At 36.6% G+C, this 17,854-nt stretch overlaps 1 protein-coding gene across 3 annotated transcripts in view; it reads left to right on the top strand.

Annotated features, from left to right (window-relative positions):
- The window catches only part of ALG5 (ALG5 dolichyl-phosphate beta-glucosyltransferase), a 21,067-nt gene extending 3,213 nt beyond the window's left edge, over positions 1 to 17,854 (top strand). For all 3 annotated transcript variants that reach the window (XM_018908559.3, XM_050980569.1, XM_018908560.3), the window contains 7 exons: positions 304 to 372; positions 1,585 to 1,677; positions 3,204 to 3,317; positions 4,622 to 4,681; positions 7,426 to 7,577; positions 15,324 to 15,409; positions 16,601 to 17,854. In XM_018908559.3, the coding sequence (XP_018764104.1) occupies positions 304 to 372; positions 1,585 to 1,677; positions 3,204 to 3,317; positions 4,622 to 4,681; positions 7,426 to 7,577; positions 15,324 to 15,409; positions 16,601 to 16,713 (687 nt within the window). In that variant the 3' untranslated portion in view covers positions 16,714 to 17,854. The remainder of the gene's footprint in view (positions 1 to 303; positions 373 to 1,584; positions 1,678 to 3,203; positions 3,318 to 4,621; positions 4,682 to 7,425; positions 7,578 to 15,323; positions 15,410 to 16,600) is intronic.

Genomic DNA, 17,854 nt, shown 5'->3' with positions numbered 1-17,854 from the left:
GTTTGGGTTTTCTTAAAAGTGATGTTTTTCTATGCTTCCATCTTCTACAGCTAAATTTATTTTTCAGCTCTAGATGGTAGCATGACAAGCCAGTGTAACAGTACCTGCATCAAATATGGCAAAATTCTGTAATTATGCCTTCTTAAAAAATTTACTGCATCATATTAGTATCTGTTGACACCTGTGAATGACTGCTAGGAAGAAAAGAATAATGACATTTTAAAGACCTACTGCCTACTTAAGAAATTGTATGAAATTGAAGAAATTGAAATAAAATGCATTATTTCTGCTTTTATTTTCAAGAAACAAGATCCTTCATTCACTTATGAAGTGATAGTGGTTAATGATGGTAGTAAAGATCAAACTGCAAAGGTAAGACTAAGTAATGTCTTTCCAAGCAACCAGAGGCATGAATTTTGTTTGGGTTTTTGTATATTTGTGGAATATAGCGGTGGTTTATATTTATATTTTGGTCCTTGAAGCAGTTGACAGTTGAAGTACACATTTCAGAATTACCACTGTGGTTGCACCATGGATGGTGCATATGCACGTGAATACACATATAATTGTTTTGCAAATTCTAGTTTTCTTGACTGGCAACTGTGACAGCCATTTTTCTGCAGCTGAGGTTCTAAGAATTCTAATCAACTTCAAGAAATTTCACGTGAAATACTCTACATGTGCATAGTAATGATGTGAATATGAATTTGAGGAAGCTAAAAAGTCTTTTAAAAAAATCTTATTCATACTGTGATAGAACAGCTGACACAGTACTTTCCCACACCCTTTGTGGGATTGTTCATTTAAAAATCCATGTGCCAGTAGTAGTATTTTCAAAATAGTTCTGTTTTCTTCTGCTTTTGATGTATGTCACTGACAAGGAAGGCTAGCCAGCTTTTGGGGTTTTTTTCCTACTGCTTGGAAGATGTTTGAGGTAGACACTAAAATGCATATTGCTTTAAGAATTGCTGGTAAATATTTTTGACTGCTGTGCATTCTTTCTACCATCTCTTTCAACTGAGCATACAATGGCTGCAGTCGTCTGGACTTAAGAAGACTCAAGACAACCTGTAGAAAAAATTAGGAGAAAACTCAAGCTTTCTCTTCCCGACAACATGTACCAAGTGTTCAGATCCTTGCAGTGTGAATGGGGTTTTAGATCAATACGAATTTTTCTTCAAAACTTCAAATAGCAGCAAGACAAGTGAGAAATAGATGGCTGTCATAGAAAATTGTATTTCTTTTATGAACTATTGGTGTTAATAGAAAAGGTCTGTAATAGTATGATATAAATTAAATTAGGATTGAGTTTTTTAGAGGTGGGAGGATGGGGGTTGAGATTGCTTAGGGAAATATCCTGTTCTTATTGAACATTACTTTATTTCTTCAGTCTTTTTGTTTTGACTTTGAACTGTTTTTTATTTTCCCAAACAGACTCCAGCGAACACTGGCTATGTATTTGTGCCGACTGAAGTGGTTATAGCTCTGTGCTATTAATTTATTTTCTTTTGAAGGGTGAGCAAATGTACACTTCTCCCTTGGTTCCTGGTTTTGTTTTATGCTGGCTTTTTGTGTATCTGTCAGGTTGCAAAGGAGTACTGCAAGAAATATGGAAGTGACAAAGTGCGAGTGATATCTTTGGAAAAAAATCGAGGGAAAGGGGGAGCAGTCAGGACGGTAATTAATACTTTCATCTCCTTCTCTGTTTGAATTACCTGTGCCCAAATATGCAGAAGATAGAGCTGTGCTGATTGACATTTTGAATTCAATGCATTAACAAAATTATTAGGAGAAAACTGAGTACAGATTCTGTAAATTAAAGGAAAAATATTTTCAGAAGAAATTTATTTTAGATCTTGGTAGCAGTATTGTCTTTCCAGGAAGATCAATAACAAAGACTTTTTTGTAATACGAGAATTCAAAGTGGAAAAAACTGCTTGAAGCTCATATTCATGTTAGTTCTACGTAGAAATATGCTTGCATTTGTAAAAGCCAACCAGAAAAATAACCCAAAGTAGTTACAGATTAATGTTAAGCTTTTGTAGACAAAATAGAGCCAAATTGGCAAACTTCACTCTCCAGGTCATGGCTGTGGTTTTTAACATGGCTGATAAACAAGAATTCATCCAGCACAGTTTATGTTTACTGAAGCCCACTGCTATCACCCAACTCAATAGTCAAAACAGCACAATTCATGCTTTCACATAGATATTATCATAAAATGAACGTGTTCTAAATATGAAATAGCTGTTACACATTTAGAAGGAATGTTGTATTCCTATGACGCATGACACCTTGCTTTTCTGAAAAGGGTTGTATCATCTATGGATTGTCAGTGATGTGTCTTTATCTGTATTTTCAGCTTTATCTTTAGTATGTCAGTTTATTTTTTATGAAAAATTAATAACTATTGGAAATGGAGAGAACATAATATTGGAACATATGGAACTGTTGTAAGAGATACAATTTTGAAGTTTTTCTAAGAGAAGGAGAACAATCTTCTGTGTGTTATACTTTTACAATGCATGATGTAGAGTGGATGTGTGTACAGCTACTTCCTTGACAGGCTTTTCCAGATGCACACATGCTTGGTTACAACAGTACTTCTGTCATACCCACTGCTAATTATTTTCCTGTCTGGACCCCTTAAAAAATTAAGTATTTCTGACCAAGCATATAGCAAATTAAGCTGTGAAACTTATGCATCACAAGTGTTTTGCAGTGATACTGTGACTTGAGACTTAGTCTTAAATTAGTTTTGAGAAATAGCTCTTGAATTTTCATGAAATTGTGTTAGGAAAAACTCGCACTCCATCCTCCTTTCCACAGCGCACATGACAAAGAAAAGCCATCACTGCAGTGGCCACTGCTAATTGCTGCTTCTTGGTGATCCCCTCTAGAGCTGACTGTAACAACTTGTTGCCTTTTAGATTTAGGTTTTCCTGAGAAGGATTGTTAGCCTTTCATGTTCAGTAATTGTCTGTCACTGTGGACCCTCAGAGTGTGAAGTCTCTAGATGTTATTACCATATAAATAGGTAAGTTACTGTTAGTAGCAGAATAGTAAGACTCACCTGCTGTGTGGAATCTGTGAGATATCACTGTCTTGTTACTACATAGGTTTTTGGAGTGTCTTGCACCTAGTTTATGACAAATAATTGATTACAAAGGTGTTGATTTTTGTATTGATTGCTTTCATTGCAGGGTGTCTTTAGCTCTCGGGGGAAAACGATTCTTATGGCTGATGCAGATGGAGCTACAAAATTTGCAGATATTGAAAAAGTAGAGGAAGGTCTAAAGAATCTCCAGCCATGGCCTGTGAGTATAAATTCTCATGCTTTTACTGCAACACATGCATACTTTATTGCACAAGATAGAGTTTTGTAGCTCTCTTCAATGTTTTGAGATCCAGTTGAAGATTTAGGTGTAAGTCTGAAAACCTAAGTGTAAGGTTAGAAGCCTCAAGAATGGGCTGTCAGAAGGAGCTTTCACTGAGTTCTTACCTCCTTTGCATCCATTGTGCCTACACCAAGACAGTACAGAATGTTCTATTTGCTGTTTATCCTCCCTGCAAATTGTTTGAAGTTGTCCTGTTCTGTATGAATACCATGTGGTGCCTACTTAGTTTTCTTTGTGAACTGTTTTGTTTTTTCATTTTATCTGATGTCATCCTGTATACCTTTAAGGGTACATCTTAATTCCACCCTCTTTTATATAGACTTTCTTTTCTCAGGGTCCTTTGTTTAATGACAGTATTTGGAAGAACTTTTATTGTAAACAAAAATTCAAGAACCTGTGGAACAAGAACACCTCCCTGCACAGTCATTCTCTTTTGGGAGCTTGACTTAAAAGAACTGAGGTTAATTTTCTGCTTAAATGCAGATGGGTGAGGTACTTGTAGCTGGTTTCCCAGAGTGCCAGAAGAGATGTGCAGCCTTACAGAGCTGCAGGGGATGTACCTGTGGAAGGGGTCACAGCCTGTGAGTGCAAGAGCCACTAGTGGAGGACCCAGCGGGCACCATGTGACCCTGACACTCTTGCCTGTCAGGATGGCAGCAGCTGCTGGTTCTCCAGCACTGGCCTCAAATGGAGTAGATTTGAGAGATTTTATGTGGGAAGTAGTGTGAGAATAGTGTTAAACCTTTTGTTTTGATCATGTTGATTTAATTTGTGATTATATTTTTGGTTTATATCATGGCATTTTATTCGTTTGAAGATACATCAGTGCAACAAGTGCTTTATTCTGTTATTGCTTCCATCATGCAATATTTAAGGAAAATGTACATTGTAACACTTAGTTCCTAGGAATGCTGCATGCTTATCTGAGCTGCTAACATTTGCCATATGCATAAAGTAAATAATTTAAAACTAAACAAGACCTGAATAAATTGAGGCAATTTGCATGCACCTTATGCAAATTATAATAAACTTTGGATTGTCTCTTAATTGTAAAAGACTGATTTAGGGCCAAAACCTAGCAGTAGAAGAAGTGCACCTACAGGAAGCAGAAGAGTGTACTGCTTTGAAGTTTTTTTTTTATTTTATGGTTCTCAACACAAGATTCCACCAATTCAAATAATATTCACTTAAGAAATAACTCTTTAATTTATATTCCTATACAGGAAGGGATGGCTATTTCCTGTGGTTCTAGAGCTCATCTGGAGAAGGACTCAATAGCAAAGGTTTGTTTCCATTTCCTGCTCTGTACTAATAACTAAATATTTCCATTATTTGTTTCTGCTCTACAGGTTTTGCAAGTAGATAATCAAGATTTTTTTAAAGAATGGAAGCTAAAAATAAGGAAAAGCTTGTCATACATGCAGGATGTCCTCAATCATATACAAAGGACGCGTTCTAGATTTTATAACTTTGAGCTTATTTCTGTTAGTGTTCCAATTTATGGATTTAATTTTTGTAGTTGAGAATATTTCACAAGCAGTGCTTCTAAACCCTGACAGAATTGGTAGCCAGTAACCAGTATTGGGGCTCTAAGGGGAACGCAGCTGATGAGTTCATTATTATTGATTTCCTTCCAGTGAAAGAAGTTGGCCTGCAGATCTTGAAACCTGTTTAAAATGAGTTAGAGATAATTAGCAGCCAGCTGTTTGAAGAACACCTCTATTCATGGGAAAGTGGTTTTAAGTCTTCTGTATTACTCATAGTAAAATTTTTGAGTTTTGAACTCACAGACGGTACTGTTCTATGTGTAACTCTCATGTAATAAACAGTGATGCAGAGGCACATGGCTTTATCTTGCATCTGATTTTCTGATGTCTTGGCAGACAGTAATTGACAAAGCACAGGCATGGAACTTGTATTGCAACAGACACATTGCTGGGCTCATTTTTTAGCGTCATTGGACGTGCTCATCATGGTGAATATTCTCAAGAGTAAGCTTTGTTTATACTGATGTTTAGTACTTGAAATTATTCTAAAATATATACACGACTACTAAAATAGTTACAGAAGTTCAAAAGAAGTTACACTGGTAATGTTCAGCCTCTGGTAGTTCTGTACTTTTTTCTTCTGGTTTGTGTTGGAGTGGTTCACTCTTCCTGAGTTCTTGCAAATATTGCAGTGGGTATATTTGCATCCTTGATGCATCCTCATCCTCAAAAAGAAAAAGAAACCAAAACCAAAAAAAGAACTCAACAAGAAAAAAACCTTCATCATTATCAGAAACTAGGAACTAACTACAGGGAGATTATGTAGCTGATAAAGTGGAGCCCAGAAAAAGTGCTTTATTGCATGGTCAAGTACTGGTTGTGGACAGACTTTTCTCAGTGCATTCATATTTCTTGAAGGTCTTGCTACGTTAGGGAGAGGAATTGTAAAGGACTTTCATCTTTTAATACAGAAGTATGATTGTTTGGACATGTCCATCCTTTGCTTCCAGCTTCTCCCCATATTTCTGAATTTTTAAGAGGAATCACAACCTGGTTAGGTAGGACTGATTTGCTTGAAATGTGTAGTCCATTTCATTTCATCACCCAGTTGTCCCTAGACTGGAATAGAAAGACTACCTTTACTATAGTGGGACAAGACTATAGTCTTTTTTAGCTATTGTATAGTGCAATAGGTATAAAAAAAGTTGCAGAGCAATCTTTTAGATGTTGGGATTTCTCTCTGGACTTACTGGCATCTAAAACAGTAGAATGTAGCTGTAATAAGCAGCTGTATTGAATTTATTAAAACCAGAATTTCACCCTTATGTTCAGTCTCAGTACATCAAGAATTCTGGTCTGCCTTCAGAATTGTTCATGTCCTTTAATGAATCTATACTATGACTTGCATAAATAGTCTTAGGAGTGATAAGTATAACCCAAGAACTCCTCTTTGTGAAGTCAGTGCACAGTTTCACTGTCTGACAATCATGCAGCCTCATAGTGCTTCCCTTCTGCCCCTGGGGGGAGCCTGGTGTTCTTGGACACAGAGCCAAGAGCCAAGGAAGCTACACCAGATCCACCATTAACCCGGGGCAGGAGCACTTTTCAAAAGACACAGACTATGAATTTGATTTTCCTTAAGCCAAAGGCTATTACATAATAAGCCAAGCATCTTCTCTATTTTTCAAGTGAGATTCTAAATTGTTGGCTTTAAAGGCATCTCTTATCACCCAGAGATACTTAACCCTTGAATCATTGGCTCCTAACAATTTTACAGGATATATGGATTGCAGTCATAGATACAATCACTTAAATTTAGCTTGAGAACAGCAGTGAGTTCAGAAGCAGTTTTTAGATCACAGCTTTAGTTGTTTAGGAACTGTCTTGAGTAAAAGACTGAGAGGGACCTCTGCAAATCCAGACTCCAGCCTCTGGAGTTTATGGCCAAACTTATCTGTATGACTGTTGGGTCAGGACCACAAGTGTAACCAACGAGTAGGCTGGGTACATTTATCAGGAATATAAAATATATCTGTGAAAGCAAAAGAACAAAAGAGATGACTGTAACATTGCTGGAAATATAAAATTAAATATCTTGCGCAGCAGCCTTTACTTTAGACCTTGTTTTCACTTACTCCATTACATACTTCCAAAGAATAATGCAGAAGATACTATGGCCGTTCCACTAATTATTTGAAATTCAGGTGCAGGTTCCTGCTTTACTTAATAAGGAATAATCCAGACTGAAAAACTGCTCTGAACTGGGGAGAGGAGAAAAAGGAACTTGGATTTCTCCTATCCTAGACTATACACATGACTGGGACGTCTTTCCCTAGATCAAAATATTTCTCTTTCAGCCAATATTTTTTTTGTACTGTAACAATTTTTAAGTTCTTTTTTCATTCCAGTGCAAAATACAACCAGTTTACAAACTTTGAAAGCTATCACAAAACAAGATTACTGTCCTATAAGTCAGTTCTCTTCAAGCACTTCACTCATCACTCAAATAAAACCACCTAACTTCTCTCCTTTGTCCACAGCGCTCTTACTTTCGAACTCTCCTCATGTATGGGTTCCACTTCCTGGTGTGGTTTCTCTGTGTCAAAGAGATCCGGGACACACAGTGTGGATTTAAACTTCTAACCAGAGAAGCTGCCTTGCAGACTTTCTCAAATCTTCACATAGAACGCTGGTAAATTGTTCCTTTTTTGTTGGTGGTGTTTTTTTATAATTGAACATAGGTTTGAAAAAATAATTTTAGTGTTGCAGCTACAATGAAGCATGTGATGTCTGTGTATGCATCTCAGATGCTCTGTTTAGCCAATTATAGTATTTCCTGCATAGCAGCTTTGATTTCTTGTTATGTTAAAGTATCCTGGAAATTGCTATAAATTCTGTGTTCTTATTAAGATACATAGTAGGAAAGTAGTTGGGTATTTAATTTTATTCTTTATTTAATTTCATTCTCTTTTCTCAAAAGATGTATGTAACCCTCTGTAGGATACTTTGGTTTTGCCTTGTCATAAGAAATGGTAATTGATTAGGAAAGAGGAGAGGGGAAAGAAGAGGAAAAAGGGCCTCAAACAACTGAAAATCCCAATAACTCTTCTTTCTCACCTCCAGAAGAAATTTCAGACAGTTTTTCATGGTGCTGTAATTCACTCCCAGTTTCTGAGAGTCCTCTCTCGTTTTACAGATATAAGCCATGCAAGCAGAGTAAGAAATAGAGAACAGCTGTTATTATGATAAAGAAAGTTAAGAGGTATTAATCATATTCAAAATTCCTATCAGTGTTATTTTTTATACATTGCAATTCAGTAATGTTTAACCAAAGTATTTTATGTAAAGTCAATATCTGATAAGGTATTTGTAATTGTTGAGGACTCTAAAGTGAAAACAAATGCTTATTCTTTACTTACTTTCTTGCTAAAATATTTTATATGAGGAACATTGACAGATATCTTTAATTTCAGAAAATTGAAAATTATGTGTGGCCTTTTAATTACTTTAGCGCTCCTTTAGTTATAATTTAGTTCCCATATGTGAGTGATACAGCCATGACTACTATTGCGGGACTGAAGCACATAGAAAATCTACAGAAATTATGGTATTTTCACACAAATACCATGCCACAATTTTTGCTAAAAAGGATAGTTTAATTAGGTATAATCAAACTTCTTCAAACTATTGTCTTCATTCAGGAAAATCTCTCATGGGCTTCTGTTTGCTTGACAGGGAACAGAATTGCTGAGCAATGTTCCCATACACAAATGTGTGCAATCCTACAGTCCTAGTCAATTCCAATGTGTACAGTTTTAGGGGCTGTACTGCCCCTCCAGACTTTTGCAGTTGCAAACGCCGTCTCTGGGCACACGAATCTCTTGTGGAACAGAAAGCTATTGTTGTATCAAACTGAGCAGTCAGCGGTCAGAAAATCACTTTCCCACCTGAGTGGTTTGCTTATTGACCTAAAGGAGACTATGGCTGAGCCAGAAGTAGGATTTGTGCTGCTACCTCCAAACCCAGTCTTGATCTATAAAGCTCTGTAAATTTCACATTCAGGGATTTTCTAAGTAGTAATAATAAATGGTTAAACTCATATGCTAGGCCCAGAAGTGCACATCTCAAAATTACATTATTTAACTTCATTTTATAAATTTAACACTGTAAAAAGAAAACTGAAAGAAGTAAATGAGGATAATCAGTTTCAGCTGTAAAAAACTCAATCTTAAATTTTATTCTTTTTTAAAATTAAGGATTTTTTTGTAATTGGATTTATTGGTTATATAAAGTGTTTTCTAGATAAAAACAAGCTTCCTTCTGCACTTCAATTAAGTAGCACCAAAAGAATGAAAGAGTAAAAACAATTGTGCTGTACCCTGTTATCCAGTAATAGAAGCAATAAAAAAGGGGTATTGCTAACATTTTGTAGTAATTATATCGTTGGTGTGGAACATACAGACAGTTCTTCATATCTTAGTTCATTGAGCCTTGTATGTGCCACTAGAAGATGAGCCTTCTATTCTTGCTGTTTTATCTGCAGTAATCCATAAACTTATTCCTTGTATGTTTAATTATTTATCTGAAATGTGCTAGTTAGTGGTGAAGAATGCTTGTTTTGTGTGTCAAGAAAAGAACAACTTAAGTTCTTCCAAGAAAGAAGCTCTTCAGATAATTATAAGTCAGAAATTGCCTAAAACAGCTATAGATTTTTTGGGTCTTTTAAAATTTGGTTTACTTCTGTACAAACTGGCAGTGTATTTTCTGGTTTCATGCTCATCTCTCTATCAACAGTCTCTATGTAAACCCGCCTTCTTTTTTATATTTATTGGCTAATTTAAACCAAATCTGACAGAACATCAGAGATTTCAAGATCAAAAGCTTTGGCAAGGTTTGTGGAAAATTAAACCCTCTTAGGGGAGAGAAACTCAGATTATTGACACTGCTGAAGAAAAAACCTTATAGCAAGGTCTCAAAAGTTACTTTTCTGTTCCACAGCTAGTCATTTAGCATCTGACACTGGGAGATAGCATGTCAGTGCACAAATCAAGTATTGTCTCTTTTCCAGGTAATATTCAAAAGATCTGGAAATAAACTGGGAGATGGGGAGGTATAAGTATGTGGGGAGAGTGCATATATTCAGGGAAATGATAGTCCTAAGTGAAATGTCAACATTGTACAAACAGTTGGGATAATTGCAATTGGAAATTATATAGGGACATCAAACATTCATCCCATAGCATTAGATTTCTTTGTATGTAATTGTGTAAGAATCTGAAATAGCTCAATGCTGGAAACTTCTTTTTAAGCAAATCTGATCACTTTCCATTGTATAACATGTGTAAAAAGGAAAATACAAACTGGTTAGGCATTGTGCCATAGAGATTCTGTACATATCATGAGTATGGAGACAGAAGAATAAGAAATAGTAGTTGCAATTGTACTTTTGCTGACCTGGAACAATGTGGCCCCAGCTGGGTGACAAAACAACTTGTTCATACTGAAACCATCAGCAAGGAGTAGCAGAGGAACCACTATCTTGGTACTGGATAAGAGGCTCTGAAATCTGGATTTATTTCCGCTTCTCTGTCACTGCACTGGGCTACTTGACATCCAAGGGAATGGACATTTGATTCTCATTGAATCTTAAAATCCCACAAGTGGGTTGCAGGTCTGTTAGGTACGTGAAGGGGTGTTCAGTTCTGTGTGGTCAGTGCTAGATGTTCAGGGAATAACAGAGGAGAGTCCTGGATTTAATAGGATAAAAGCCATCTGAGTTTAGCACCCTGGTCCTTTGAGCCTGCCAAGGGCTCCCCAGCTGCTGCACTGGAATGTGTGGTGAGCTGCTGAAGGGAATGAACACCAGGCTTCTGCACAAACAAATTGTCTGTCCTGTCTGCTCAGGCTTAGTCAGGCTTGGATTTGTGGGGCTACTACAGTGCTAGGTGAATGCTTATAAAAAATATTTAGACTAAAATTGAGGCTTAACGTGTTTACTCATGAAGTTAAAACAAAAGTACTATAAAATCAGCTATCTAATAATTCCCACTGGCTTAGACCCTCACTTCCTAAAGTTTTCACCATGCTTTTTCCATTCCAGTAGACATTGATGTGATTATCACCTCTTTAATATAAAAAATACTAGAAAACAGATTTTTCTTCTTGCTGCACTGAATTTGATTTATAGATGCTTACATTTAAGAAATCTTGAAACTGAAGGATACAATGAAAAATACAGTTTTATTATTATAGCATTAAGGATCACGTAACACTTCTTAAAGAGAGACCAAGATATTTCCTAGAATATTTTTTAATCCAACCCTAAATTTTAGATGGCATTTGAAAATTAATAGATACTACAAACTGTTTATATATTCAATACTTACATCCTAAACTGGCTTTTTTTGGTGAGTCTTCTCATTGTCTTTTTTGTTTAACTATCCTTTAGCTGTGTATATATGAGTATAAATGAAACATTCTTGAAATTTACTTTCTAAATCGCAAAGTTTTGACATTGGTTTGAAATGAAAGCAACCTTTTGAACAGAGAGCATATGCTTTGTGTTTTAGATTCTGAATTTGATTACACAGCTAATCTGTTTTTCAGAAATGGATGGAGCAGATTTTTTAATTTAAACTTAAAAGAAAATTAAAAGAGATATTATAAAAGCATAACAGAGACAGTTGGAATTAGTCACTTCAGGCTATAAAAGAAGATCTAGTTCTGCATCTACAGTCTTGACCTGAAAAATGTAACTGTTCGTGTTAAATTTTGATGCACAGGAGAAATACTGGAAAATTAAATGGTCTCGCTGGCTGAGTTTTCCTATCCTAAATTTGATCATTGATTTTTTTCTGACAGCAAAAAAAAAAAAAAGATAAACTTTCTTCCAGCCAGAAAATGTCTATCCTTAGGAGAACTAGACATAGCAATTACAGTCCTACCTTTATGATGAAAGGAGGGGAAATTCAAAATGTAGTTTTACTCCTGGTTTGATTGACATATTTTTGTGAAGTGGCAATTTATGATGGCATTGTACAAGTCAGCAGATCAATTAAAAGATCAAATTGTTGCTATTACTTTTATCTATAAAAATTGCCTTGTGCACCGAACAAGACATGCTGTTTGACATTTAAAACTGGGAAAGAAACTGGTAAAAAAATGTTTCTCCAGTTTGTCACTAATCTCTAAATGTGAGTTGCTATATAAAAGTTACAGAAAAATAAGCATTCATATTGCTGCAGAGATTTTTTTCCCCACTTTTGTGCCATTGCAGACCAACACAAGCAGTGGAATGAATTGTTTTTCCTGGTTTTGTGCATGGCAAGTAGAATTGTTTATGAGTGTCTAGTCAACGCAAAAATATTTTTGCTGTTTTACTCTGTCTGTTTTGTCTTTTAAAAAGTCCTGCTCTTGGCTGACATGTGGACTTTCAAAAGCCCAAGTTCAGCTAGGGCAGTTCTTGCAGTCTAGCCCACTTGGCATCCTATTTCATGGTTAGACCTCTTTGACCGTTCGCTGTTTTCTTTGTCTTTAAGAGTTTCTTGGAAAAACATATCTTGGATATACAAAACTCGTAAATTCCAGTTAGAACATTATAGCTGAAGGCCTGATTTTGGTTTTTGAAACACATAAAACTGGACCAGTAAAAGAAAGAGTCCTAGTGCAATTTTAAAATACAAGATAATTTTTAAGGATAGATATTGTATAATATCAAGCATCTTAAGGATTCAGTTTAAAAAGATTGAATTCAATTAAACACCTACCAGCTTGCTTTTCAGATTAATTTTAGCCAGCATTGTCTTAAATTGTAACTTAACCAAAACACAACCACATGGAGAATTTTTTCTTTACTTTACAATACATGTTTGTGGTAATTAGCACGTCATGGAGCCACTATTAGAAATAGATGGGGAAATCATTCACACCATAGATTTTTAGCTATCTTAACTCAGGATACTTAGATTGGAATGTGAATTCTTTCAGGCTGGAGCCAAGTTTGGGTGTTCTGAGCTGTGTGTCCCCCTCCCAAGAGGCAGCAGAATGAAGTACATGGTGTGAATAATATCTTGCTCTTTCTGGGAGTGGTTCTGTCACAGGTTAACTGCTCACAAATGGCACATGAACTGCACTTACAGCTCATCCACGTGTGTGGCTTTGATCTCCTCTAGGGTAGGCTCTATTTAACACACCCAAGTTCTGTATGGTTCTCCTGTACCATCTGGATCTGGTGATCTGCAGTGTGCCTGTACTGCCGTCAGTGTATTGAGAACACTGCAGCCTGTATTCCCTGACTAACCATTCTGGCATACTGAAAGGTGGTGGGGAAAAGGGATGAAAAACAATAACCCAATGATATTCTACTGAAGTCATTCTCATTTCAGCTTTGAATAGGTTGTGTTTTTCTAATTTCAGGATATGTTCACTGTTACCCAAATGGCAACCACACGTAACAATATTAGTGTTCAACCTGATTAATTCCTGTGCTTTTAATCTCTTACTTTGAGCCCTGTAGTTCACAGAACTATTTAATGTTGTTGTTCTGTGATGTATGTGCTGACATTCCAGTAATCAGTTGTCCACAGGAATTACTGCAAATAACTATTAGTTCACTAGGCTAATAGTTTATGTAATACTTTTAGAGGAGCTCATACAGTCTAATTCATCAGACAATTATTCTGCGTCTCTTAAGATTTTTAGTCATTTAAGTAAGTATTACGAAATTAGATTTAGTCTTAATACACATGATTCATAAACATTCAAAGGTGAATACATTGGGTTTTTGGCTTACAAATGTAAAATGTCAGCAAAAAATTAAATACTACCTCTTCAGTAGAAGAGACCATGGAGTGATTAATAAAATAATATTCTTCCCTCATGTAAAGACAGCAATGAAATGACAGGGCTGCTTGGAGCAGATTTAGTTCACCAAGGTAAAAAAATAAATATTCTTCTAACTTTTTTGGTGGCAATGAAAAGGCCTGTATCCTAATCAAAATCAGATTTGCAAAGCAGCTCTAAATTCGCTATACACAATAGCTGTAGCCTCTGTAGATACCATCTGTCTGTGCTGCCTTTGCTTGTTTTAGTGCTGTCCCATGTGGAATCAGTGGCTCTCCTGTCATGTACACAGAGAGCGCAAGTCCAGGTCTGTGCGTGTGTGCCTGTGATTCCACCAGCAAGCCAGCCGGCTGTGGTCTGCACTTCAGTGGGAACCTACCTGTGTGTGTCAGACCTATGTGCACATTTCAGAGTGGACTGCTGCTGTTGTTGCATTTATTAATAGTTTTACAGAAATGCACTACTTAAAAGGAAAAGGTGGCTTGCAGTAGAAGGAAATAACATCTGAACTTGGCAAGCAACCTGCTAAAGTGTGTCTTCTGCCTGCTCTTGATCACTTTGCCCCTTTCCATCTTTTCTCTAGTGTTAAATGGAATTACCAAAGACATGAATTCAAATAACTCTTTAAGCATAAATGAATAATTTTGGGATTTTTTTATTGCATACATTTCCTCCAGTGGCAAAATATTTTCTTTCACTTCAAAAGAAAACTGTCTTTGACTCAGCAACAAGAATTTAAGGCAAATTATCAGAATCTTCTTAATTGTGATTTGTGTTCAGCCCTTTCAATAGTAGCTACTGGCAGTTTCATATGTTGATTTCTAAACGAGCATTAAAAGCTGCCAAACTACTTGTTGCCTATCAAAAGTCTGGTGTTTCAGAGCCAGAAGGCCTACTTGAGAATGAATTTACAGGAATGAAACACACAGACAATTCTCTGTGCAGAGACCTGAGGGGATTAAGGTGCATTCTTGACAAAGTGAATAGGAAGGAGCACCTGACACAGCAGGATCACTGCCCCAGTTAATTTTGCCGTACAGCCTGCAAAAAAATGAGCCAAAAAAACCCACATGTCTCTCAAGAGGGTTTTTGTGTTGTGCATTAAGTGGTCACTAAACTGTTGTTTGGATTCGGTTGTGCATGGTAACATAAATAATTTCTCACTGCTGTGCTGCTGCCTTGAGTTCCTTGACTGAGAAAGTAAAAGGAGCACCCACCAGATCAGCATAAAGCCACAGCAGATAGATGTCCCCTTTGATGAAACTAGAGATGTGGAGTGACACTGTACATTTGACTGCTTGGTCTTCATGGTCTTCAAAAACATTTAAATTGTGATTGTGACAGAAGGAAAAGCAAGAAGTGGGCTGAACACAGAGTGATCTATACCTTCAAATACAGGACACAGTGAAGTATTGTTGTCTATTTTGGCTGTGTTGTGAGATGTTTAGTCAAGAAAATTAATTTCCCATCCATGTGTATCTGACCCATAGAGCATTGGTATCAACTGCATAAATGAACAGTCATTTAATTAACATTTCCACTGTCTTTCATCTGAGAGTATGTGTGATTATATTTGGTATTTCCTGTTCCTCTTCAGGGCGTTTGATGTGGAACTTCTTTATATAGCCCAGCGCTTGAAAATACCTATAGCAGAAGTTGCTGTCAACTGGACTGAAATAGAAGGTAGGGAGATAGTTCATGTTCTTAAAAGATTCCTGACATGTCAATCCAGAATAACAGATCCAAGGTTATGGCCCTATTTACCTGGTTTTGATAGCACACAGTCTTCTCTCCATACAAATTCTGAATTTCATGTCCTTGCCAGCCTCTTGCTATGGCTTGGTCCAGAAAGCATAGGTGAAGGGGTAGCATGGCAAAAACTCTGCAGTCCCACTGGAGACAAAAGTAAGGAATTACAGTGCTAGGACAAAACATGATTTTGGCATGTCTTCTTGCTGTAATGTGTTAATAAATTAGTGCAATTTTAAAACACTGTGCAGGGAGTCTGACCATCATCACTTACTGATTCAGTTCCGTTTCACTGTATCTTGCCTTCCAAAATTGTCAGCTACTAAAGCTTCCTCTAGAGTACCATCTCTTCTCAAGATGTGGTATTGTTTCAGACCTGTAGGGTCTGCCACTAAGTTACTTGGAAGTAAAGCTCCACTCCTTGCATATTTCTTCAGTGCAGAACCAGCTTAAGAGGTACTGCTTGCTTTGGCTCACTTCCCCCCATCGAATGCGTCTCCTCTGTTTTTTTGCTGTTTTCATGTTTTTTCTCTTGTTTTAATTTCCTCAGCACAACCCCTGGACAACAGAAATTACAATGAACTGTAGTAATGTTGAAAGGTGCAAGTAGAGAATGTCCTGAGCCAACTTTACTAGAAATGTTTCCTTTCAGTGCAGTTCTATGTGTACATTGCACCCAACACAAATTTTAACAGAGATGGTAGAAGGCTTGGTTTTGTAGTGTGGGTTCCTTGCGTTGCTTGAAGATAGGTACCTTCATATTATTGTTGTAGGACAAGCTGGTGGTCCTCTTCTCCAAAGTTGCTAGATAAACAATTTGCTTAGTTACTGGTGTTCAGGTTCCTATTTACTTGAACAAAGCCTTGTCATGGAGAGCAGTGCGCATCTTGTCACAAACATGGAATTACTGTGCTCCTTGCAAACTAGAATGTCTCACCTATGGCATAATGTAATACTATAAAGCAATTGCTTTCAAAATATATCTTTTTTATTAATTTAAGATCTAGTTTGTGGGGCTGAGTATGCTGAGAATGCAGAGGTTCATGACTGCTTAAATCTAAGTCTTGCCGGTGCTCATTTTTTTCCTAACAATGTCGTTCTGATTTTCTTCTTCATTAATCACAGGTTCTAAGTTAGTTCCCTTTTGGAGCTGGCTGCAGATGGGCAGGGATCTTCTTTTTATACGACTGCGATATATGACTGGTGCCTGGAAGCTTGAAGCAAAGAAATGTAATTAGGTTATTTACATTTTCCAAATATATTATTATGCTTAATGGAACACAAGAACAGTTTCAATCAAGTGAAGTGGTGGTGAAAGCTGAGGTAATTCTTCATTGCTCCTCTGTATGTTTCATTTTTGCAGCATGTATGTGTTTTATAAGATTGTCAGCAGAGAATTTCTACATTTTGAAAAAAGAAAGCATTTCCAAAAAGATTTTCTTACGTGGTAATCAGGTTTTTATTTTATTAAATAGTAGCTTTAACATTTCTTATAAATTCATTCAAATAAATATACCTGCTTTTGTCTCATCGCCCATCTGGAATCTCCTTATAAAAAGAGGCACTCTGTCCAACATTGTGCAACGTTCTGTTGTGAATGACCACAGCCATTTGTTTCTGTTATATCTGGAAATGTTAGGACATATTGCAACTTGGAATTATCATTCATGGTTCACGCTGATGCATGTTTAGATTCAATGTTATGGTAAACATTATTGGATTTTACTGAGTTATAACAGTAATGTTCATAAAGTTGTTCTCAGGACTTCCATTAGTCCCTTGACATTCCAGATGTTTTTGTCTGAAGCTGGAAAGGTTTTCCTGAAATCCAACTGCAGATCTTTTCCAGACTGTAGAAGGTCCAAGAGAAAGCACATTTAATTTTTAAAGGTCTTTTATAAATGTGTTTTGCTCATACATACTTAGTAGTGCATGCTCAAGGCTAGGAGTCCTTGACATCTACAGATCTGTAGTGAAAAGGGTATGGAAAGCTCAGAGCATGCAAAAGTGAGACCCAGTGTACACTGGGGACCTGTGCATTAGTAATGCCAGTCTGATGTTGTCATGCTTCAAATGAGATCAAAGACAGAGGGAGGGTCTTGACTCTTTCATACTAATGTCACACTGCATTACAGTACAGTCACAGTTTTGTTTGTGCTTTCAGAGCTGTGAATTGCCAACAAACTAAGCCAATCTGTCTTCCTGAAACTTGTACAATATTGAAGAGCTTTAAAGAATGAACAGTGTATGGTTGTACTTTCAGATTTGAATTCACTGGTGATTTTTCTTATTCTTTCTGTAATACTGACTTGAGTTTTGCTTCTGTTAGGGTTACCTCAGTTTTCTATAAAGTGCTGGAATAAATTCTCAAAAAATATA

Source organism: Serinus canaria, chromosome 1 (assembly GCF_022539315.1).
Source record: "Serinus canaria isolate serCan28SL12 chromosome 1, serCan2020, whole genome shotgun sequence".
NCBI lineage: Eukaryota > Metazoa > Chordata > Aves > Passeriformes > Fringillidae > Serinus > Serinus canaria.
This window is presented reverse-complemented; position numbering and strand designations above follow the sequence as displayed.